This window comes from Eleutherodactylus coqui, chromosome 4 (assembly GCF_035609145.1).
Source record: "Eleutherodactylus coqui strain aEleCoq1 chromosome 4, aEleCoq1.hap1, whole genome shotgun sequence".
Taxonomy (NCBI): domain Eukaryota; kingdom Metazoa; phylum Chordata; class Amphibia; order Anura; family Eleutherodactylidae; genus Eleutherodactylus; species Eleutherodactylus coqui.
Genome location: NC_089840.1, coordinates 35032418 through 35054419, shown reverse-complemented (window position 1 = coordinate 35054419; position 22002 = coordinate 35032418). Strand labels below are relative to the sequence as shown.

General features: G+C 48.1%; 1 protein-coding gene across 1 annotated transcript in view; it reads left to right on the top strand.

The window, feature by feature from the left end:
• Window positions 1-22002, top strand: part of LOC136626458 (uncharacterized) — a 47625-nt gene that overhangs the window by 4545 nt on the left and 21078 nt on the right. The window contains exons 2-4 of the mRNA XM_066601521.1: window positions 16290-16574; window positions 19976-20227; window positions 20534-20788. Coding sequence (XP_066457618.1) covers window positions 16290-16574; window positions 19976-20227; window positions 20534-20788 — 792 coding nt within the window. The remainder of the gene's footprint in view (window positions 1-16289; window positions 16575-19975; window positions 20228-20533; window positions 20789-22002) is intronic.

Sequence of the window (22002 nt, the reverse complement as noted above, 5' to 3'; positions counted from 1 at the left end):
ATATAAGCCTTTCCCTGAAAATCATCAATAAGCGGTAAAAAAATTTTTTTTTAAAGTACCTCGCCGACGCTCAGACGTGTCCTCCGGCTGGCTCCCCGACAGATAGTGCTATTCATAAATAAATAGCTAAGCACTATCTGTAATTGGCTGAGCGCTCAGCCAATAAGCACAGCCCTTTCAGGAGGCGGGGATTTTTAAATCCCTGCCTGCTGAAAGTGCTGGACAGCAGTGTTGGGGAGCCAGCCTGAGCGGTGGAGAGGTAATTTTTTTTTTCATTTTTTTTTTTACCACTTATTGATGATTTTCAGGGAAGGGCTTTTAATTCAAGCCCTTCCCCGAAAATCATACTGCAGGGTTTGCCACAAACCACTGCTTTCAATGGAATGAAGGAAAACTCCACAGGGATGAAGGAAACTCCTGCCACAGCTGTGACAGCTGTGGTAGAAGTCCGCGGTATTCTGCATATCTTTTCAATGGGGCTAACGCTGCTGCCGCTGGCCCCATTGAAAAGACTGGCGATATCCCGGTCTTATTTTGGCATCTTTCTTGCGCTGTGAGGCGAGAGTTTTCACATGCTCTTGCAGCGCAAGAAAGAAAATATTGCCAGTGGGTGTCAGCCCTAGTGATCAAAAAAGGCATATGTACCCCAAAATGTTGCCAATAAAAATTACAGTTCGTGGTGCAATAAAGAAGCCCTCACAGAGCTCCGATCATGAAAAAGTAAAAAAAGGTAGGAGACTTTGAACGCAACAATGTAAAAAAAGATAATTTTCCAAAAAAAGGGTATTTATTGTGCAAAAGTGGAAAAACCTACAAAAGTAATAATTTTGGTATCGTTGTAATCGTACCAGCCCACAGAAAAAATGTATTATGTCTTTTAGGGTTCTTTGACACTGGTGAGCGCGATATAGTCGTGAGAAACTTGCAGCGATATCACATATTTGCTCATGCGATGCTAGAGCAGCAGCAATGCTTATTCCTTGAAAATCATCATGAATCCCAACGCTGCCTGCGATTTTCTCGTGTGATAAATGACAAGTGTTTCTGATGTTAAAAACGCATCTCATCGCATGAACAGCGCAAGTTTCTGCATTGCTATGCGATAAATCGGAGACTCCGTAAGGAAACATAGACGAGAAAAAAATTTGCAAAAGGCAGAAAGATAGGTCATGCAGCGATTTCCAAATCTTGTAACATCACAAGACAGAAAACATCGCAAATGGGAATGAAGCCATTGAAAAGCATGGGTTTCATAATTCTGCATTTTCTCACAGTCTCGCATCACTCAAAAGTCACGCAATTTTCTTGCCAGTGTGAAGGCAGCCTAAGGCCAGCTGCACACGGCCGTGACTGGCTCCGCCGCGGAATATTCCGCGGCAAAGCCCGTCACGGCATGCCCCAGAGACCCCATACTTACCAGCGGATCCGGCGTCCTGTGTCCCGCATGACGCTTCGGCGTGACGCGCCGCAGCGTCATGTGACACGCCGGCCACGTCACAAGACACACCCACAGCGTCACATGACGCAGCCGGCCACGTCATATGACGCGGCGGCGGTGGGTGGAGGGGCGATTTCACGCTATCTTCCGCTGTGTTACAGCGGAAGATAGCGGGAGCGGACGGCTTCCATTGACTGCAATGGAAGCCGGCCGCGCGTACACCCGCGGCAAATAGAGCATGCCGCGGGTAAGGACGGGAGATTTCACGGTGCGGAATTGGAGGAATTCCGCACTGTGAGCATTGAGCTATTAGGTTCAATAGAACCTAATAGCTGCGGGCAACGCGCCGGATTTTCGCAACGTATTATGCGGCGGAAATCCGTCCGTGGGAAGGAGGCCTTAGGCTGCATGATTATCGCTTTAAGAAAAAAATAATGGCAGAATCAATGTGTTTTCTCTTCCTGCTCCCCCCCCCAAAAAATGTCTAAAGCTGCCTGTCCAGGGGCGTTTTTGGATTGCGTTCCCCACAGCGATAATCCGGACGCGGGGAACGCAATGCACGCTTTCCATAACATTGCTATGGAAAGCGCAGCCCCCCTGTCCATGAGCGGAGATAGGCTCACCGCAGAGATCCATCTGCCAGCTCCTGCAACGCCCGTGGACAGGCAGCCTTAAAATTTGCAATACATTATATACACCCCAAAACTGTACCAATTAAAACTACAGTTTGCCACACAAATAATAAGCCCTCAAATTGCCGTGTCGACCTAAAAATAAAAAAGTAGAGATGAAAATTCCCCCCAAAATGTTGCGCCCTTATGGCTAAAATTGGCCATGTGCTTAACCCCTTAACACCATAGGATGTAAGTTTACCCTCTGGCTGCATTAACTTACGTCCTGTGGATGGCACAGGGTCTTTCCCTAACCCTCCCCATTTATCCGGGCCTGGGACCGGCATATAAGGATGACTCCTACACGGCTAGGTTAAAATAAAAATAAAATAAAAAAATATATATATGTTGCCGCTAATGTTTTTTTTCTTTTTTTTTATTAGTAGGTTAAAGTAAAAGCAGACTTCATCTAGCGATGCTCCAAGTGTGCCGAACGCCTGTCGAGAATGTCTGCAGATTTTTGAGACTTTCTCCATTGCAAATTAGTGCTCAGAACCTACAACCTCGCCCTCCACCACGCCAAACAAGTCTACTTCACCTCTCTCATCTCCTCACTATCTCACAACCTCACCCCACCACCTGCGCTAGTGACCCTCTTCCCTCACACCTCCTCCGGTCCCTCTCCCCGGTGGTTATCTCCAATCTCACCGCTATATTCAATCTTTCTCTGGCCTCTGGTATCTTCCCCTCCTCATTCAAACGCGTTATCATATCCTCACTGCTAACGAAGCCAACTCTTGACTTGACCGATGCTGCCAACTACCGACCCATCTACAACCTCCCCTTCATCTCCAAACTACTAGAATGCCTCAATCCCTACAGTCTGACTTCCACCCCTACACTCGACAGAAACCGCCCTGACTAAAGTGTCAACTGACTTCCTGACGGCCAAATCGAGGGGCGACTACTTGCTACTGATCCTCCTCGACCTCTTTGCAGTATTTGACACTACCCACAAACTCCTCAGTATACTTTGCTTCATTGGACTAAATGACACTGCCCTCTCCTGGTTCTCCTCCTACCTATCCAACCGCTCTTTCAGTGTCTGCTTTGCTGGCTCTACCTCCCCCCCCTCTTCACCTTGCTGTTAGGGTTCCCCAGGGCTCGGTCCTTGGTCCCCGTCTCTTCTCCATCTACATAGCCCCCATTGGACAGACCATCAGGAGATTTGGCTTTTAGTACCATCTCTATGCTGACGACACCCAGTTATACACCTCTTCCCGTGATATTACATCAACATTCCTCCAGAACGCCACTGAGTGTCTGTCTGCTGTCTCTAACACTATGTCCTCTCTCTACCTAAAACTGAAGCTGTCTAAAATGGACCTTCTCCTGTTACCGCCCTCTACTAATCTCCATCTCAGTATGTGGCACCACCATAACTCCCAGACAACATGCCCACTGCCTTGGAGTTATATTCAACTCTGATCTCTCCTTTACCCCCTATATACAAGCTCTCGACCGAACATGTCAGCTGCACCTCAAGAACGTTGCAAGAACCCGCGCTTTTTTCAACCGTAGACATGCTAAAAATGCTCACTGTTGCCCTCATTCACTCTCGGCTCGATTACTGCAACTTGCTGCTGATCGGCCTTCCCTGCACCAGACTCTCCCCTCTCCAATCCATCTTGAATGTGGCAGCCAGGCTCATCTTCCTGTCCAGCTGCTACTCGGATGCCTCTGCCCTGTGCCGGTCACTGCACTGGCTGCCTGATAAATACGGAATACAATTTAAACTCACCACCCTCATCCACAAAGCGCTCCATAGCACTGCCCTACATTTCTTCACTCATCTCGATTCACCACCCAGCCCGGGCCCTCCACACTGCTATAGAAATTAGACTAAGTGCTCCTTTAATTCGAAGCTCTCATTCCCGCCTCCAAGACTTCTCTAGAGCAGCACCAGTCCTCTGGAATGCTCAACCGAAAATTATCTGGGCAATCACTGACACACTAAACTTTAGGCGTGCAATAAAAAAGAACCTCTTCAGGGAGGCATACCATATCTCCTAAACCAAACCCCTCTGTACTCCACCTGATAACATGCTTTCTGTCCTACCGACTGCAACCCCTGCTAGATGTAATCAACCGGCACCTGCAGTCATACCGATTCTGCCACTATACGACCCAAGGTAATCATTGTCTATGTGTATAGCATCCCTCACTCTCCTCACCATACCATGCACATCTCCAGCCCCTTTACATTCTGTATCACCCCATTATTTGTATTATGTAAGCTCGTTGGTGCAGGATCCTCACCCCTACTGTTTCCATTAACTGATTACTTCATGTAACAGTGCTCCTGTTTTTATTTCCCCTGTCTTGTAAGCGCTGCGGAATATGTTTGCACTATATAAATAAAGATTATTATTATATAGTGTGTCTACTGTGTATATTGTGAATATTAGTGCATGTGGTTGGATGGGCAATATTATCTCAGGGTGTAATACAAATGTGGGGATAGGTACTGATGCATCTGGTCTCCACCGGAACTAGAGGTGGAGACATGGGTTGGGCTGGATCACTGACATTGAACAAGCAGTTGACGCCCCCGGTTGTGGATTGGCTGCTGCTCTGGAGTACAGATGGATCCCCTGGTGCAGGACCACCATCAGTGCCGTAGATTGCCATCCCTACAAGGTGCCGGCGCTACTACAGCTTCTGAACACGGAGGAGGCAGCAGAGGGATGCAAGGCGCCAAAGCTCCCACAGCATGGCAGGACGGAGGAGGCAGCTGAGCGGTGTCTGGAGGAGTGGATTTCTTACCAAGGAGGCAGCAGACCGCGGGACGGAGGAGAGCGGCGTTCCTACTAGTTGTCTGGAGGCCGGCGGCAGCACAGTGCTGACCACGGTCTGGAGGAGCGCGTTTCTTACTTCTGGCGCTCTGAATGGAATAGCACAGCGGCGCACTGAGGACTGGCTTTAAGGAGCGAGCTGCGCTCAGCTCTGGGGCCGCAAGAGCGAGCCCATTCACTAGAGATGCCGCAACCACAGTGCTCAGATCAGCGGCTTCACAAAGTCCAAACCATCACACAGCGCCAGCAGCAATCCACATCTGGGGCACAACGTGGGCATTCCCTGTCAGTGATCCAGGCCAACCCATGTCTCCACCACTAGTTCCGGTGGAGACAAGATGCATCAGTACCGTGGGGATAATTATGTAGCTACACACATAAGCGTATAGTTATTGTTTTGTTTTTATTTATGTTACAATTTTAGGTATAGATATTACTTGGGCTGAAAGAGGGTGGGATTGTATATCGTGTGTGTATATGGATTATGGTTGGCGCAAGACTTGTATATACTGTAAATATACAGAGCCTATATATATATAGAGCCCCGTGTAGTGCAGAGTGTAAGCTCTTGCCTACGACCTGAAGGTTGCAAGTTCAATCCCTGCATGATTCAGGTAGCCGGCTCAAGGTTGACTCCTCCTTCCATCCTTCCGAGGTCGTTAAAATGAGAACCCAGCTTGGTGGGGGTAATAAGTAATAATTACCTGAAAGCGCTGTGAAATAAGTTGGCGCTATACAAATGCCAAGATTTATTCTATTTATTTATATATAGAGGAGGAGAAAAAAAAAATTATTAACTGTACATGTTGTTTAGTTTGTTCTGCTGTAAGGCTGGCGGCACACGAATGGGTCAGATACCGCATGCAGGAGCCTGCAGCAGAATCCGGCACTGTGCCTGTCCAGCGTCCGCTTGTATCTTTTGAGATCTGCATTGCGGATGGGCCGCGTGGCCGGGCGGCTTTCATGGACCTCAGTGGAAGCTCTCCGTGCGAAATCTGCACGAAAATAGAACATGCTGTGATTTTTTTCCTCTGCTTGCAGAAATCGTAATTCCTTTCTGTGAGTGTGTAGGGAAATAGCGCTCTTGCATTGTATGTTCCGAACGGTATTGACTGTGGATCCGCAGTGCGGACGCCGATCGCGGATTCTGTAGTGCAAATCCGTTCATGTGCTAGTGGCATTTAATATTGAAGATATTGTTTTTGTTCTGCATTTTTACTGTTTTTGTTTAATGCCATTTTTTGTACATATTGTTTTTATTGCTATGTTTTATACATTTTAAAATCAAAAAGATCTACAGGATGTAACTCAGGATCAGTCCAGGATAAGTAATGTATGTACACAGTGACTCCACCAGCAGAATAGTGAGTGCAGCTCTGGAGAAGGTTGGGTGTGTGAGAGCTCTGCAGGATCCAGGGTGTGGTCACCAGTAAGAGGAAAGCTTACCCAGCCAAGTCTACAGGTGCTGGGCTTGCTCCAGCCATGGAGTCCTGGACCTCCTCCCTCCGGCTTCGGTCGGGGGGAGGGAGGACTGCACCCCAGGAGGGGAGAAGATCAGGTCAGAGTGGCAGCAATGTCACCCTGACTCCCCTGGAGGAGCGCAAGATGACTCGGAGCCAGAGGAAGAGAGTGGAGGACCATGCGGAAAAACAACGTACGCAGGCAAGTTGGGCTGATCGCAGGGAGGGCGAATCTGTAACGGATGTGGCAACCCGTATTGCGAAATACATGAAAGACTATGGGCATGTCGGGAGGCAGCTTAACAAGTATTAGCAGGAGCTGCACGCTGCCCGCTATGATGGGGAGCGGGCCAAATCCCGTACTAGAAAATTGGCCATATCGCGGCAGATTGAAGCCTGTGAGGAGGCCATTGACTTTTATGCGGAAGAGAGGGAAAGGATCCTGCAAAGAAGTGGGCCTTTCAAAGAAAAACTCTTAAACGACGAAAGGTTTTGCAAAATGGCGTCTGTGAGCAGCGGCGGCATTAAAGGGCGCTCTGCCAGGCATTCAAGCAACAGTTCGGTGGAATCTGATGGTGCTCAGGATGGTCGAGCTGGGTGCTCTGGTGAGCAGCAATCATCACTGCCAGGTGGGACTACTGGGCCCAGCATCCCAGCTGAACAGGTCAGCCTGCCCTCCACGTCGGGCGAGTCAGATTCAGAAGACACAGATGACAGCTGCAGCAGCAGTGGAGAGGGGGCGCTGATAATGCGGCAGATACAGCTGCAAGAGTCCCCAGAGAGGTTGCAGTCTTGCTATTTTGGGAATGATTTACCCCCCGGCGACCTCAAGCAAAAAGAGAAGGAAAAAGGGAAAAACGTATATTGAAGAAAAGTTCGTTTATGTCACCAAGCACTCTGGTTTGGCTGCAAAGTCAAACCAGGGTGGTAACCCTGAGCTCCTAGTCCCGGGCTCTGTGGTGGGTCCGGTGCAGGGGACTGGGGAAGAAAGGGTTAATGCGGCCCAAAACTCCAAGCCCGCTTGTGCTAGTAGTGGGAATGGAGGAGTAAAGGAGGTGGAGAAGAGCATTGGGAAAGCGAAGAGTCGCGGCCAGTCCAGAGGTGCTGGCGCTGTTAGTCACGTCCCAGTGGGAGGGGGGCGTGATCCGGCACCAGGTCCCACCGGTGGTGGCTTAGCTGTCCCCCCTGTGTCCCTAAAGCGCCTTTCCGGTGCGGAGGGGGCGCAGGGGGTGGTGGGTGGGTTTGCCGATCCTCCCACACATGGTAAAGATCCTTCTGCTGCTGAAAGGAAAGTTAGAGGAACTACAACTCCTAGAGTGGCTAAGGTGGGCGGAGCTACAGCCACCAATGTCAAGAGAAATGTTGAAGTGCATCTCCAGCCACCCACCGGAAGTGCCATGGACTTGCCCTCAGGGCATAAAGGGAAAGTTAATGGTAAAGATGACATGGGTCCTGGTCCAGCAGCTAATGGAGAAGTGAGTGAGGTTATGGATGCGGCTGTTGGTACCCCTTCTGCCCCTGTTCCTGCTGCCCCTGTTCCTGCAGGAACAGCTGTCCCCAGTTCCCCGGCTAGTATGCCACCTTGTGTACGGGTGGGTGGGGCTTCGGAGGGTAGTCAGGGCGTGGGTCGGGATCCAGTCGCCCCTCCAGCGGCGACAACATCTGGTAGAAGTTATGCCAGTGTCGCCGCTGGAGGGAGGGGAGAGGCGTCCTCCTTGTCTTTGGGCTCTGGGGACGGCGTTTTGCAACAGCGCCTCCTGGAGGCCTTGAGGAGGGGGGAGAGCTCGATGAATGTAGGGGGCAGAGTTGTGGATTTGTCTCTCTGGGTGGAGAGACATGGTCTTGGTGCCTTCCGAGAACAAAGGGGGGAGACCGTCTGGTCCCTGCCGACAACCGGGCAGGACATTGGCCGTAGGAATGTGGCTCGTCTTCAGTGGAGAGGCAATGACGCGTGCCCATCCAGGAGTAAGGTGGTGGAGCTTCTGCTGAAGATGGGTTTCAGGGCAAATGACATCTATGCCCTGATCCATCCTTACGGCACGTCTGAGTTCGACATCAGCTTTGCTCGCCCGGAGGGCCTGGAGCTCTTCTGGGGGAATTATGAGCTGATGAAGGATGAGCCCGGCTGGCGCGGTTTCGCTGCACAAGTGGTAACCCGCCAGACTGGAGTCAAGAGAGTGACCGTTTTGACTCGTAACGAGTCCCTCTCTTGTTATGATATCATGACTTGGATAAGTCGGTACGGAGAGGTGGTGGATATGCCCAATAAGAACCGGGACGAACACGGCATCTGGTCCGGAGCCTGGACGTTTATGGTGAAACTTAAGCGTTCAGGGAATTCGGTGGCCCACATACCATCCGCGGCTTTCCTTGGCAGGGATCGTATCTTGGCCTTCTACCAGGGGCAGCCGAAGCTCTGTCACAAGTGCGGCGACCCCACACATTTGAGTGCAGCCTGTAACGTCATCAAGTGCGCTCTGTGTGGCGAGGTAGGTCATCTTGCGGCATCTTGTACAGAGATTAGGTGTCACCTGTGTGGTGACCTCGGTCACCCATTCAGTCGCTGTCCGCGCTCTTTCGCCAATGCGGTCATGGCCCCAGCGGAGGAGAGCCGTGAGGTTGCTTCTGCAGGGGAGGGGACCAGCAGAGGCGATGGAGCCCAGGAGCCAAGGAAGAACAAACATGCTGGGGCAGCCAAGCTAAGGCGCCAAGAGAAGCGCAGAAGGGGCAGGGAGCTGGTGGAAACCCAGGTGGCAGGTGGGTCAATGCTGGCCCCTGCTCCGGATGCAAATCATGTGGCTGAGGCTCCAGGGGACAGGGAGCTGGATGAGGAGGTCAGGAGGATCCAAAGGGAAGAGGATGCCACTTATTCAGATTCTTCCCACTATGAAAGTGTGGGTGAGGGCAAGGATGAGTGGCAAAAGAAAAAGCGCAAGCAGGGCTCCAAGAAAATGAAAAAAAGGGAAGAGAAATCTTCCCCTGCAACGGGCCAGGTGCAGGAAGGCAATCCAAACTCTCCTCTTGTTGGGCTCTCCAACAGGTACCAAGCTCTCTCGTCCTCGGAGGGAGAGGTGCCTAGGAGAAGCGTGGGGCCTACAGGGGGTGCTGAGCCTTCCTCTTGTGGGGGTTTGGTGACCTCCAGGGGGAGGGCTGGCCCAGAGCCCAGTGGCAAGGAGGACGAGGTTGAGGAGCCCCTTGCCATGGACCTTTCAGTGTCCAAGAAACGTGGCAAGGGGTCATCCTCAGACCCTGATGAGAAGGGGGGTGGGAAGAAGAAAGCCATCTAACTCAATCACCAATGATGGCGGCACCCGCTCCGTTGACACTGGCATCCATTAATGTTGCCAGCATTAAGTCTGATATGGCTAGATTTGCGGCCTTTGATTTTCTCGGCCGCGTTGAAGCCGACATTTTGTTTTTGCAAGAGACCAGGCTGCCAAATTTGGCAGCTGTGCATAAGGCAAGGAGGGAATGGAGGTCTGGTCCATCTTACTGGTCTCTTGCGGCCGAGCCATATAGCGGAGTGGCGGTACTTTTTACCGCAGCGGTTGAATGCCGACGGGTTATCGAGTTAGAAATAGGGAGGTGCCTGATCCTGGATGTTCTCATGAAGGGACAAGAGCTTCGGCTAATCAACATCTACGGTCCCCAAACCAAGCGGGATCGCAAGGATCTCTTTATGAGGATCAAGCCGTACCTTTTTACCAGTCGGCAGGTGATCTTTGGGGGTGACTTTAACGCAGTCACGAGGACCTGTGACAGGGGAGGCTCCCTAGGCAAGCTGACTTATGATAGCGTCGCGCTTAATAGCATAGCTAGCGAAGCTCGCCTGGTGGATGTCCACATCCGGCACACCCCAGGCCATGCGGGTTTCACCTATTATAGAGGCGAGTGCAGGTCTAGAATAGACAGGTTTTATTTGAAGGAGGAAGCCATCTCTTCACCAGTTTCTGTTGTTGAGGTGGAATTCTCCGACCACTGTCTGATTTTGTTTTCCCTGAATGTTGCAGAGACCCCCCGGATGGGTAGAGGCTTATGGAGGCTGAATTCATCACTCCTGGAGGAAGCAGAGATAAGACAGTCCTTTTGAGGAGTTTCTGCAGAGCCAGGTACCATTACTGGATCTTTGTAGCAGTAAGTCAGAGTGGTGGGAGATGTTCAAGATCAGGGCGGCGAGGTTCTTCCGCCAGCTCTCTAGCCTCAGGAGCCTGAGTAAGTACCGTCTTTATCAGGGCCTGAGGAGGAAACTCGAACATCTCGTCTCGACTGGAGGTAGCCGCGAGGAGATCTCCAGAGTGAAGTCTTTGCTCAAAGGGTGCCAGTATAATAGGCACGCATCTTTGGTTTTTGAGAGGGACTTTGGGAAGTACCACTCACCTGACCCTTACAGAAACTGCAAGATGTCAGTGAATCGTAAAGTTGTCACTGGACTGATCGACGGTACGGGATCTCTGAACAGGTCCAGATCAGGGATTCTGGAAGTCATCAGATCCTTCTACTCGCACCTTTTGAGAAAGAGGGATCTAGATCGAGATGTGATGTCGGCTTTCCTGGCTGAAGCTGTTCCTGAGCCAGGGGATGACATCTCCCTTAATGTTTTGACAGAGGGGATCAACATAGAGGAAGTTAAACTGGCGATTGATGGGCTTGCGCTCAAAAAATCGCCAGGACCGGATGGCTTAACATCTGAGTACTATAAGACCTTTAAGGACCTCTTGAGTCCCCTCTTGACTGAGGTTTTCAATGAGTGTCTTTCCTCGGACACTCTCCCAAAGTCAATGAGGAGGTCGGCTTTGATCCTTCTGTCAAAGGGTAAAGACTCGAGCTGTATTGAGAACTGGCGTCCCATAGCGCTTCTCAATACGGACAGGAAGGTTCTGGCAAAAGTGCTGTTTAATCGGCTGGTCAAGTTTGCACCCCGGCTCCTCTCGGACGCCCAGCATTGCTCTGTTCCAGGCCGTAGCACCTTTAGTGCTGTTCTAGGTGTCCGGGAGGCAGTGGAGCAGGGTAGGGCTGGTCACTGGGAGGGGTACCTGCTGTCCTTGGATCAGGCCAAAGCGTTTGATCGGGTTAATCACGAGTACCTCTGGTCTGTTCTTCTGAGATATGGCCTGCCAGTGGGGTTTGTCAATTGGCTCAAGACATTGTACGCGGGGGCTGAGACTTTCCCGCTAGTGAACGGTTGGGTCGGCCACCCATTTGAGGTTGGGTCTGGCGTCCGTCAGGGTTGTCCTCTGAGCCCCTTGCTGTACGTGTTTGCCATTGATCCTTTCCTTAGGATGATTGATGGTGGGCCTATGGCGGGGGTCGGGATGGATCGGACGGTGCCGGAAGCCGCCCTCAGGGTGGCAGCGTACGCTGATGACGTCACCGTCTGTGTGTCCTCGAGGGGGGAGGCAGAGTACGTGATGGCAGAGGTGGATCGCTACTCGGAAGCATCTGGGTCCGGCATCAACTGGGATAAGTGCGAAAGTCTCTGGTTAGGAAGGGGAGATCCTACATTTAGTCTCCCGGACACCCTTCCAGTGCCCCAGGACTCGGCTAAAGTTCTCGGCATCAAATTTGGCCGGGGAGATTACCCCATGCAAAATTGGGTGGTCAGGCTCGATGGTGCCACTCAGAAGGTGGCCCAGTGGAAGGGTTGGTCTTTGACCCTTCGGGAAAGGGTTAACCTGATCAAAACATACCTGCTCCCTTTATTCATCTACCTGGGCAGCGTATGCATTTTGCCAGAGCCTCTCTGGACCCGGGTCTACAACCTGTTCTTCCTAATGTTGTGGGGGAACAGGTTGAACCTAATTAGGAGAGATGTCACATATCGCACGAGGGGACTAGGGGGGTTATCTATGGTCAACCCCGTGGTGTTTCTCGTAAACACCTTTGTTAAGATCAATATAGGCAACCTCTGGCAAGAGAGGGCTCCTCCGTGGGTATTCTCCTGTTGGGGATGGCTTCGGCCTTTCTTCCAGGAATGGGAGACAGGAGGGCGAGTGAAGGATCTTCGCACGCCGCACGGGCATCTTCCGGCTTACGCTACCGTGGTTCTGAAGATGATACGTCGGTGGGGTCTGGGGATGTGGGAGATCAGAACTCTGTCGAGGAAACTCCTCGATAAGAGGGTTCTGTTGACCCATTTCCAGAAGCCCCTGGCGCGCAAGGACTGCCCAAGTCGGGACCTGGAGGGAGGGTTACGTTTATTGAATTCTGACAGGATCCCCTTGAAGTTTTGGGACTTGACTTGGCGCTGTTTCCACGGGAGACTTTATGCAAGGGGCAACTTGAAGAGCAGGCCTCTGGTGGATAGGGGTTGCCCCCGCCAGGAGTGCAGCAACGTACTGGAAAGAATGGAGCATTTCCTGCTTCAGTGTCCCTTTAATACAGAGGTGTACAAACGGGTGGGAGCCGCCATTGGTTGGCCCAGGTTGGCACGCCTCTCGTATGCGGAATGGGTCTATGGGGCATTCGGGGACCTTGGTGGCAGGGACCGGTGCACTTTATTCTTAGTCAGCCTAGTGGTCAGGTTTCACATTTGGAACGCACGGTGTCTAGTTTCGACGGAAGAGAAAATCCTCCCCGCGGATGAGGTGAATAGAAACATCCTTGGTGACCTGGTGAAGGTGCGCTCTCTGGATTATGAGAGGTTGGGCACGACTAAGGCCTCTCTCCTATGGAGAGGGTTTGTATTTCGTTAGGGACAGTCTTCTTATTGTTAGGGTCTTTGTAGGGACAGAATAGGGAGAGGTAGGGACAGTTTCTCTGAGGGTAAGTTTTAGGGAATGAGTAGGGACAATGTAGGGACAGATTAACTATAGGGATAGTTTTTCTCTATTTGGTCGGTGCCCGGCTTATCATATCCAGTCCTTGTGGAGGGCTGAGTGTGACACTAGTAGAGTTTTTGTTTTCGGTCAAAGATCAGGTATGTACGGCTGCAGGTAACTGAACCTTAGGCTTTCGGGTATTAATATGTAGTGTTGGTTTGTAGTTGTGTAATATAAGATATGTTATATCTTTTGTTTTGTATATAGGGCTAGGGGTTATAGATAGGTTGGGTGGGGGTTTATTGGGGGGAGGGGGGGGGGATTTATGCCTTAGCCGTAGCTTGACACGTCCCGGACAATGAACACTGGGCACGGACTGTTGGTGCGGGCGTGGCCCTCAGGCTGTGGCGGGCAGGGTGTGTGTATGCGGTGCAGCTCGGCTCGTCCTGGACATAGACATTGAGCACGGACTTGGGATGCAGGCGTGGCTCCCAGGCTGCACCGTAGGGGGTTGTTTGGGGTGTGTGGTGGTTTGGTCTGGGTATAGGGTTAGTTTAGGATTATGTAAGGTTTTATTCTTTAGGTGGTGGGCATTAAAAAAAAATTAAAAAAAAAATAAATAAGGTATTGGGTTGTTCTTCTTATTATTATTACTTTTGTTATTGTTTGCATTATTGTTATTATATCATTGTTTCGGTTATTAGTCAATTTTTTGGGATTTCAGGCTGGATCCTGTGAGTTAGGGATATGCTTTCTTACATGTGGGTTTATTGTTATATGTAATGTACACTACCGTTCAAAAGTTTGGGGTCACATTGAAATGTCCTTATTTTTGAAGGAAAAGCACTGTACTTTTCAATGAAGATAACTTTAAACTAGTCCTAACTTTAAACAAATGCACTCTATACATTGCTAATGTGGTAAATGACTATTCTAGCTGCAAATGCCTGTTTTTTTGTGCAAAATCTACAAAGGTGAATAGAGGCCCATTTCCAGCAACTATCACTCCAGTGTTCTAATGGTACAATGTGTTTGCTCATTGGCTCAGAAGGCTAATTGATGATTAGAAAACCCTTGTGCAATCATGTTCACACATCTGAAAACAGTCTAGCTCGTTACAGAAGCTACAAAACTGACCTTCCTGTGAGCAGATTGAGTTTCTGGAGCATCACATTTGTGGGGTCAATTAAACGCTCAAAATGGCCAGAAAAAGAGAACTTTCATCTGAAACTCGACAGTCTATTCTTGTTCTTAGAAATGAAGGCTATTCCATGCGAGAAATTGCTAAGAAATTGAAGATTTCCTACAACGGTGTGTACTACTCCCTTCAGAGGACAGCACAAACAGGCTCTAACCAGAGTAGAAAAAGAAGTGGGAGGCCGCGTTGCACAACTAAGCAAGAAGATAAGCACATTAGAGTCTCTAGTTTGAGAAACAGACGCCTCACAGGTACCCAACTGGCATCTTCATTAAATAGTACCCGCAAAACACCAGTGTCAACATCTACAGTGAAGAGGCGGCTGCGGGATTTTGGGCTTCAGGGCAGAGTGGCAAAGAAAAAGCCATATCTGAGACTGGCCAATAAAAGAAAAAGATTAAGATGGGCAAAAGAACACAGACATTGGACAGAGGAAGACTGGAAAAAAGTGTTGTGGGCGGATGAATCCAAGTTTGAGGTGTTTGGATCACAAAGAAGAACGTTTGTGAGACGCAGAACAAATGAAAAGATGCTGGAAGAATGCCTGACGCCATCTGTTAAGCATGGTGGAGGTAATGTGATGGTCTGGGGTTGCTTTGGTGCTGGTAAGGTGGGAGATTTGTACAGGGTAAAAGGGATTCTGAATAAGGAAGGCTATCACTCCATTTTGCAACGCCATGCCATACCCAGTGGACAGCACTTGATTGGAACCAATTTCATCCTACAACAGGACAATGACCCTAAACACACCTCCAAATTGTGCAAGAACTATTTACAGCAGAAGCAGGCAGCTGGTATTCTATCGGTAATGGAGTGGCTAGCGCAGTCACCAGATCTGAACCCCATTGAGCTGTTGTGGGAGCAGCTTGACCGTATGGTACGCCAGAAGTGCCCATCCAACCAATCCAACTTGTGGGAGATGCTTCTAGAAGCGTGGGGTGCAATTTCACAAGCTTACCTCAACAAATTAACAGCTAGAATGTCAAAGGTGTGCAATGCTGTAATTGCTGCAAAAGGAGGATTCTTTGACGAAAGCAAAGTTTGATGTAAAAACAATGTTATTTCAAATACAAATCATTATTTCTAACCTTGTCAATGTCTTGACTCTATTTTCTATTCATTTCACAACGCATGGTGGTGAATAAGTGTCACTTTTCATGGAAAACACAAAATTGTTTGGGTGACCCCAAACTTTTGAACGGTAGTGTATATGTATTGGTGAGTATGAGTGAGTGTAGTTTGGAGTGCAGGTTGGTGTAGTGTGCTGTGTGTATTGTTTGGACCAGATGGACCTTTTGCTTTTGTTCCTTTGTCCTGAAGTAAGGCAAAGTACAGATAACACAAGTGATCATTTGTTTTTGTTTTATGTTTATGTCTTATGCCAAGTGAGCGATATTTATGTTCTGTTTATTGTTATGTTTTTCACTTTTATAATAAAAAGATCTACAGGATATAACTCAGGATCAGTACAGGATAAGTAATGTATCTACACAGTGACTTCACCAGCAGAATAGTGAGTGCAGCTCTGGAGTATAATACAGGATATAACTCAGGATCAGTACAGGATAAGTAATGTAATGTATGTACACAGTGACTCCACCACCAGAGTAGTGAGTGCAGCTCTTGAGTATAATACAGGATATAACTCAGGATCAGTACAGGATAAGTAATGTATGTACACAGTGACTCCACCAGCAGAATAGTGATTGCAGCTCTGGAGTATAATACAGGATGTAACTCAGGCTCAGTACAGGATAAGTAATGTATGTACACAGTGACTACACCAGCAGAATAGTGAGTGCAGCTCTGGAGTATAATACAGGATATAACTCGGGATCGGTGGGGGATAACTAATGGCCTGTATTTCCGTACAACATGCACCCTGGGGTTCACTCATTACTCTCATCTGTTGGGGGTTGTTAGAATTGTTTTTTGTTATATTTGAGATCATTTGTATTTTTTGTTTCAGGTTTGGAGCTGATTGACGAATGTCCTGGCAACAATGTAACATTTACAGCAGCAGCATCTGCCCGACCCTTGCAGATCCATTGGTTCAAGGATAACAGTGAAATCGTGGAAGTAAAGGAGGGGAGGAAGCCATTCTACTACATCTTGCAAGATCGGGTTATCATAGATCTACCACAAAGGACCCTCATCCTCAAGAATGTGACTCCGGCAGACAGTGGAAGTTACAGAGCTGCGGTTTTAGTCGGGGGTACATTAGAGAACACGAACTTCAGACTACTTGTGGACGGTGAGAGCTGAGCTGGAGCCATTATTTGCATCTGTTCATCACTTTGACTAATAGTTGGTGCGCCCCTTCATGATTTCTGTATGGCTCATCAGACCTTAAGCACCATAGTATCAGTTTACTAGGAGCCGTAATCCAGAGTAGATAAAGGGGTATTACGGTGATATTAAGTTATTTCCTATCCTCAGGATAAGGGATAACTAATTGATTGAAGAGGGTCCAACTGCTAGAACCCCCGCCATACGTCAGAACAGGGGTCTCTTGTTCCCTGAGAGACTGTCAAAATGGAAGCAGTGGCAGCGTGCATTCTCGCCCACCGCTCCATTCATTTCAATGGGACCGCCAAGAATATCTGAGTTCAAGCAATCAGCAATCTCCAACACTCTCATTGAAATGCATGAAGCAGTGCCCGAGCATGCATGCTTTGGCTCTGTTCATTCTGCCAGTCTCTAGGGTGACACGGGAGCCCTGTTCTGGCAATCAGTGGGGGTCCAAGCAGTTAGACCTCCACCGATCAACTAGTTTCCCCCAGTCTGACACAAGCAGAGCAAACATGCTTTTAACTCAAAAAAGCCTTTTTGCATTTGCAGTAGTTCTTACCTTGAAAGTAGCTCACCCAGTATGCAAATCATCCGCCTCTAGTCAGCACATCACTGCTATAACCCGGCCTCTTCTTGCAATTAGGGCTCGTTCACACGGGCATATGCGTAAAATGCTGCGTAAATATTGGGGTGTTGCAATTGCGTATCCCTTCAATTTTCCCTTCGCATGATTGCGTATGCGCGTATACCTGCGTATGTACAGCATATGTTACGCGTGCAAAAAAAGAAAAATGCAGGCAGGAAAAAAGCCTAGAATGATGTTCTTCTTCTTTTTTTTTTTTCATGCATGTTGTTCCTAGCAACATGCATGAAAAATGCAACTGCTACGCTAGTACTTGTGTTAGCTTTACTTATGCATTGCATATCATACACACCAATAGAAAACAATTGGGCATAATATGTGATAAAATAGAGCATGCTGAAATTTTTTTTATGTTCGTGACATACGCAGTTACTATACGCAAGTGTGAATGGATACGCACAATGAAAATACGCCCATGTGAATGAGCCCTTACTGCCTTCCCCTATGTATGCTAGTCAGTGCTGGTAGTGTTGAAATCTTCCAAAGGTGCCGTGAGCCCATTCAATCGCATCCTCGTAATACAAGCACAGTGAAATAAAGTGTGTGCATCTTGACCGCACTGGTGTACTGTGCATGTGGCGGAAGACGCAGTCTCAGAAGCTCACGGCAACTTTGTGAGACTTCAGTACTACCAGCGCTGACATGCATACATGGGAAGGTGGTGAACGGGAGGAGAGGCTGGGTTATGGCAGTGACGTGCTGACTCGGAGGGTTCATGGCGTCTCCTTAACTCAAAGCTGATGATTTGCATACTGGGAGCACTACTTTCAAAGTAGGAATTTCTGTAAATGTAGAAAGGTTTTTTTGGGGTAAAAGGGTGCTACAGATCAGCATCAGTTTCTGTCATAAATTGTACATAAACCTGTAGGTCCGTGGTGGCCAAACCCCCTCCCGACAAGCTCCACTTACTTTTGGAAAAAAAGGCGAAGCCGATACAGTAGGAAGAAAACTTGCAACATTTTTGCACAAGTGGTCTTTGTGCAAAATGTGCAACTTTTCTATGCCAGAATTCTGTCATAGAGCCTTTATAAATGTCCCCCAATGTGTCTTCCACACCAACTGTCATCTCCACAGCCCCTCCTCCCTGACAGCACAGAGCTCCGCCCCTAGATCTTTCTTCTGTGTCCAGTGCTAGACTGTCTGGCTATGCTAAGTATAATTTGTCACCTATATCATTCAATAATACAGTATATTCCTTCTACATATATAACCAGACAGATAACGATGATAAAGTATAATTATATAAGAGTACAGTGGAGTGCAGGTTACACAGATACTGTAAAAAAGACCCTGCGGATGAATAATAGGTCTCTACAGTCACCTACGGACCACATACGGACCCACCGCAAAAACCCCATACTTGGAAGGCAATCATGCTCGGCCAGGAGTGATAGCCTATGATGATGATGACACAGATACTAGATCAGATTGTAAACAAACAGGACATTTCACGCATATTTACCTCTCTTATAATTGCTCATATTTTCCTGTTAATTACCGAGCTGCACATGCAAGTACAGATGCAGCCTGTCAATGCAACCACACAACGTTAAAAAAAAAAAAAAGCAATACTAACTTAGCAAGCGCTGTCCAGGTCCCTTCCGCTGGTCTCCGCAGTTCTAGGCTGGCTTTCTTGCTTGCAGTTCTCAGCACCGACAGAACATTGCTTCCTGGTAAAGAGGTTTGTAAGCCCCGCCTCCAGCAAGCGCTTGCTCTGATTGGTTCTTGAACGTTGTGGCTCAGCAAATCACTGTGGCACTCAATGAACCAATCACAGCCATTCAGGAAGCCAAAAACCTACTGCACACTGATGAGGGGCAAACACCCTTGGCTTTCAATTCCTAGTCCTTGTTACAAGGCTTGTATAAAGAGTCTAACATTGATTTGAAGGAATGCTGCCTTCCAATAGGTGGTGCTGTGGAGGTAATGTTCCAACTCCTGTATTTGCATATTACCCAGAGGAGCATGAATGGCCTTTTAAGTGCCCTCACTCACTGCTCTCCCTAAGGAGAAAATATGGCATTTCTGACCCATGTAATTGCCACCGATTACTTCAGAGGGGTCGGTGGTCAAGAGATTATTCTGATTACTAGATTAGAGTTTGGTAGGAACACTAATATAACAAATTAGCAAATACTTACCTCTCCCCGCTGTATTCCGTGCTGGCGTTTAGGGTCCTCCCTCCTACTTCATATTGACAGGCTTCCCCAGCTTGTTTTCGGGATGTCACAGGCTCTGCAGCCAATAATAGAGCTAAGTGATCAATCGCTGAGCTCTGTCATTGGCTGCAGTGCCTGTGATATCCCGTAAGCCGGCAGGTCTGCAGCCTGTAAACAAGCACACTGCTGCAGGACACAGCGGGGAGCCGGGAGAGGTGAGTATATACTTATATGTTATGTTAGCGCTGGGGGAGCTGTTTTACAGAAAAGCTACAATTCATAGAACCCCTTTAGGTTCCATTGCTGTATACTGTAGATAAAGAGCATCAGCATACTTTACGCATAGATAGTACCGCTGCTCACCTAATAATGCAACTACACCATACACCCAAACAGTGCCTCCACCAAGGAGTTCCACTGCATATCAATTGTACTGCCATACCATTCACACAAATTGTACCATTAAACGAATGGCGCATGTGAGCAGTGGGGAGGGGTTCACATAGTTATATGTGCAGTTTCATGCTCTGTCATCATTAATAATGGTTAATTCTTCTACAGATCTTTGTAATGTCATTATCTATGACGTCACTGTCGAAAACAAGGTTAAGCTGCAGTGCATCTGCTCCTCTCCTGGCGCCGCTCCCTCAGAGTGCAATTGGTATAAATGGGACAGTGGAAATTACTACCTTGTGTCTGACGAGTGCAGAATCACCGTACGTAAGGAGGAAAAAACACAACTATACAAGTGTGTCGCCTGCAATAAGGTCTCCAATAAATATGCCACCTTCACAGTGCCTATTAAAGTACCAGGTGAGTGCGGCTGGTGTCCGTCAGTCTAGGGGCGGTCTGCCTGTTGCTGTCACTGGTCATTATTATTAATGAGGAGCAGGGATTCTCATTATAGCTGCAGTAATGGAGTATTTATCACAGCAGCCATGTACCAAGTCCCTTCTCATTTGAAGCCCCTTTGCCAGTTTTGTCATATTTACACAATCTTGTGAATGTTGTTTTATTAAACATAGATGGGGGCGCATGTGAGCAGTGGGGAGGGGTTCACATAGTTATATGTGCAGTTTCATCCTGTTCCATAATTATTAATGGATAATTCTTCTACAGATCCTGTTTGTAACGTCACGATCCGTAACACGACTGTCGAGAACAATGTTACGCTGCAGTGTGTCTGCTCCTCCTCTGGCGCCGCTCCTGCAAAGTACGAATGGTATAAATGGGACAGTGGAAATTACCGCAATGTGTCTGACGGGTGCAGCATCACCGTGCATAAGGAGGAAAAAACACAACTATACAAGTGTGTCGCCAGCTATAAGGTCTCCAACAATTCTGCAACCTTCACAGTGCCTAATAAAATACCAGGTGAGTTCGGCTGGTGTCCGTCAGTCTAGGGGCGGTCTGCCTGCAGCTGTGACTGGTCATTATTAATGAGGAGAAGGAATTATTTTTATGCCTGCAGTTATGCAGCATTTATCACAGCAGCCATTTGCCAAGTCAGTGTGCCAGCTGTGTCCCAATGTGTTGGGCCCCTCAGATCAAGGTTACCCTGTTTAGGGGTGACCTGAATAGAGGATGCCACCTTCCTTCTCCAAATAACTCACAGGGACAATCTAATGCAAACATGCCTGGTGTATGTAGAGCAGTCCCAAAAGTAGTCTCAGTACAGGGGCAGCTGACCCATATGGGTCCAAGGCAACAAAACAAGGTACCAAAGGACATAGTCAGTATAACAGGCCATGGTCAAGGCAGCTGGAATTCATGCAGTATGGTAAACAGGCAAAAGGTTAGGGCAGGTGGCAATTGTACAAATTAGTCAAGAATTAGGCCAAGGTCAGGACAACAGAATTCAGGAAAGCTGGATACAAAGGCACAGGGTCAAAGTGGGAGTCAAGCAGATAAAGAACACTTTCACTTGGATTGCTGGGAGCCTTATTGCTCAGGCCCATTCCAGTGGGGGAAGGTGCTTTAAGGGGTTGCCTGACAAATTTTTTTCACATACAACCCCAATTCCATGAAAGTTAGGACGCTGTTTAAAATGTAAGAACGCAATGATTCTGAAATCTCATATCACCATTTCAGAAATTAAAAGTAAGAAATGTTTCCATTATATTTAAAAAATTAATTCATTTAAAAATTGATGACCGCTACACATCTCAAAAAAATTGGGAACAGGGCCATGGCTACCCTTGATCTACAGTCCTTGGTCATCTTTGCCAGATTTTTTGTTTCATAATGTGCCGTTTGTTTTCTATTAGAAAAAGGTCTGGATTGCAGAGCGACCAGTTCAGTACCCGGACTCTTCTTCTGCGAAGCCATACTGTTGTATTATACAATCAATCTAAAGTTATGAACGTCAAGTTCAGTGGTGGGACAAAAGTAAAAAGTTAGGAAAACAGAGTAAAAAAATTTGTATAGAATACAAAGAAGTTAAAATTAAAAGTCAACCACGCCCCAGCACGTAAAAAAAAAAATACAACCCCCCTTCATAAATCTGGTATCACTGTTTTCGTAATGACCCACACGCTGCAAGCATATTACGTTAATTAACTCACACACTGCAAGCAGTAAAAAAAAAA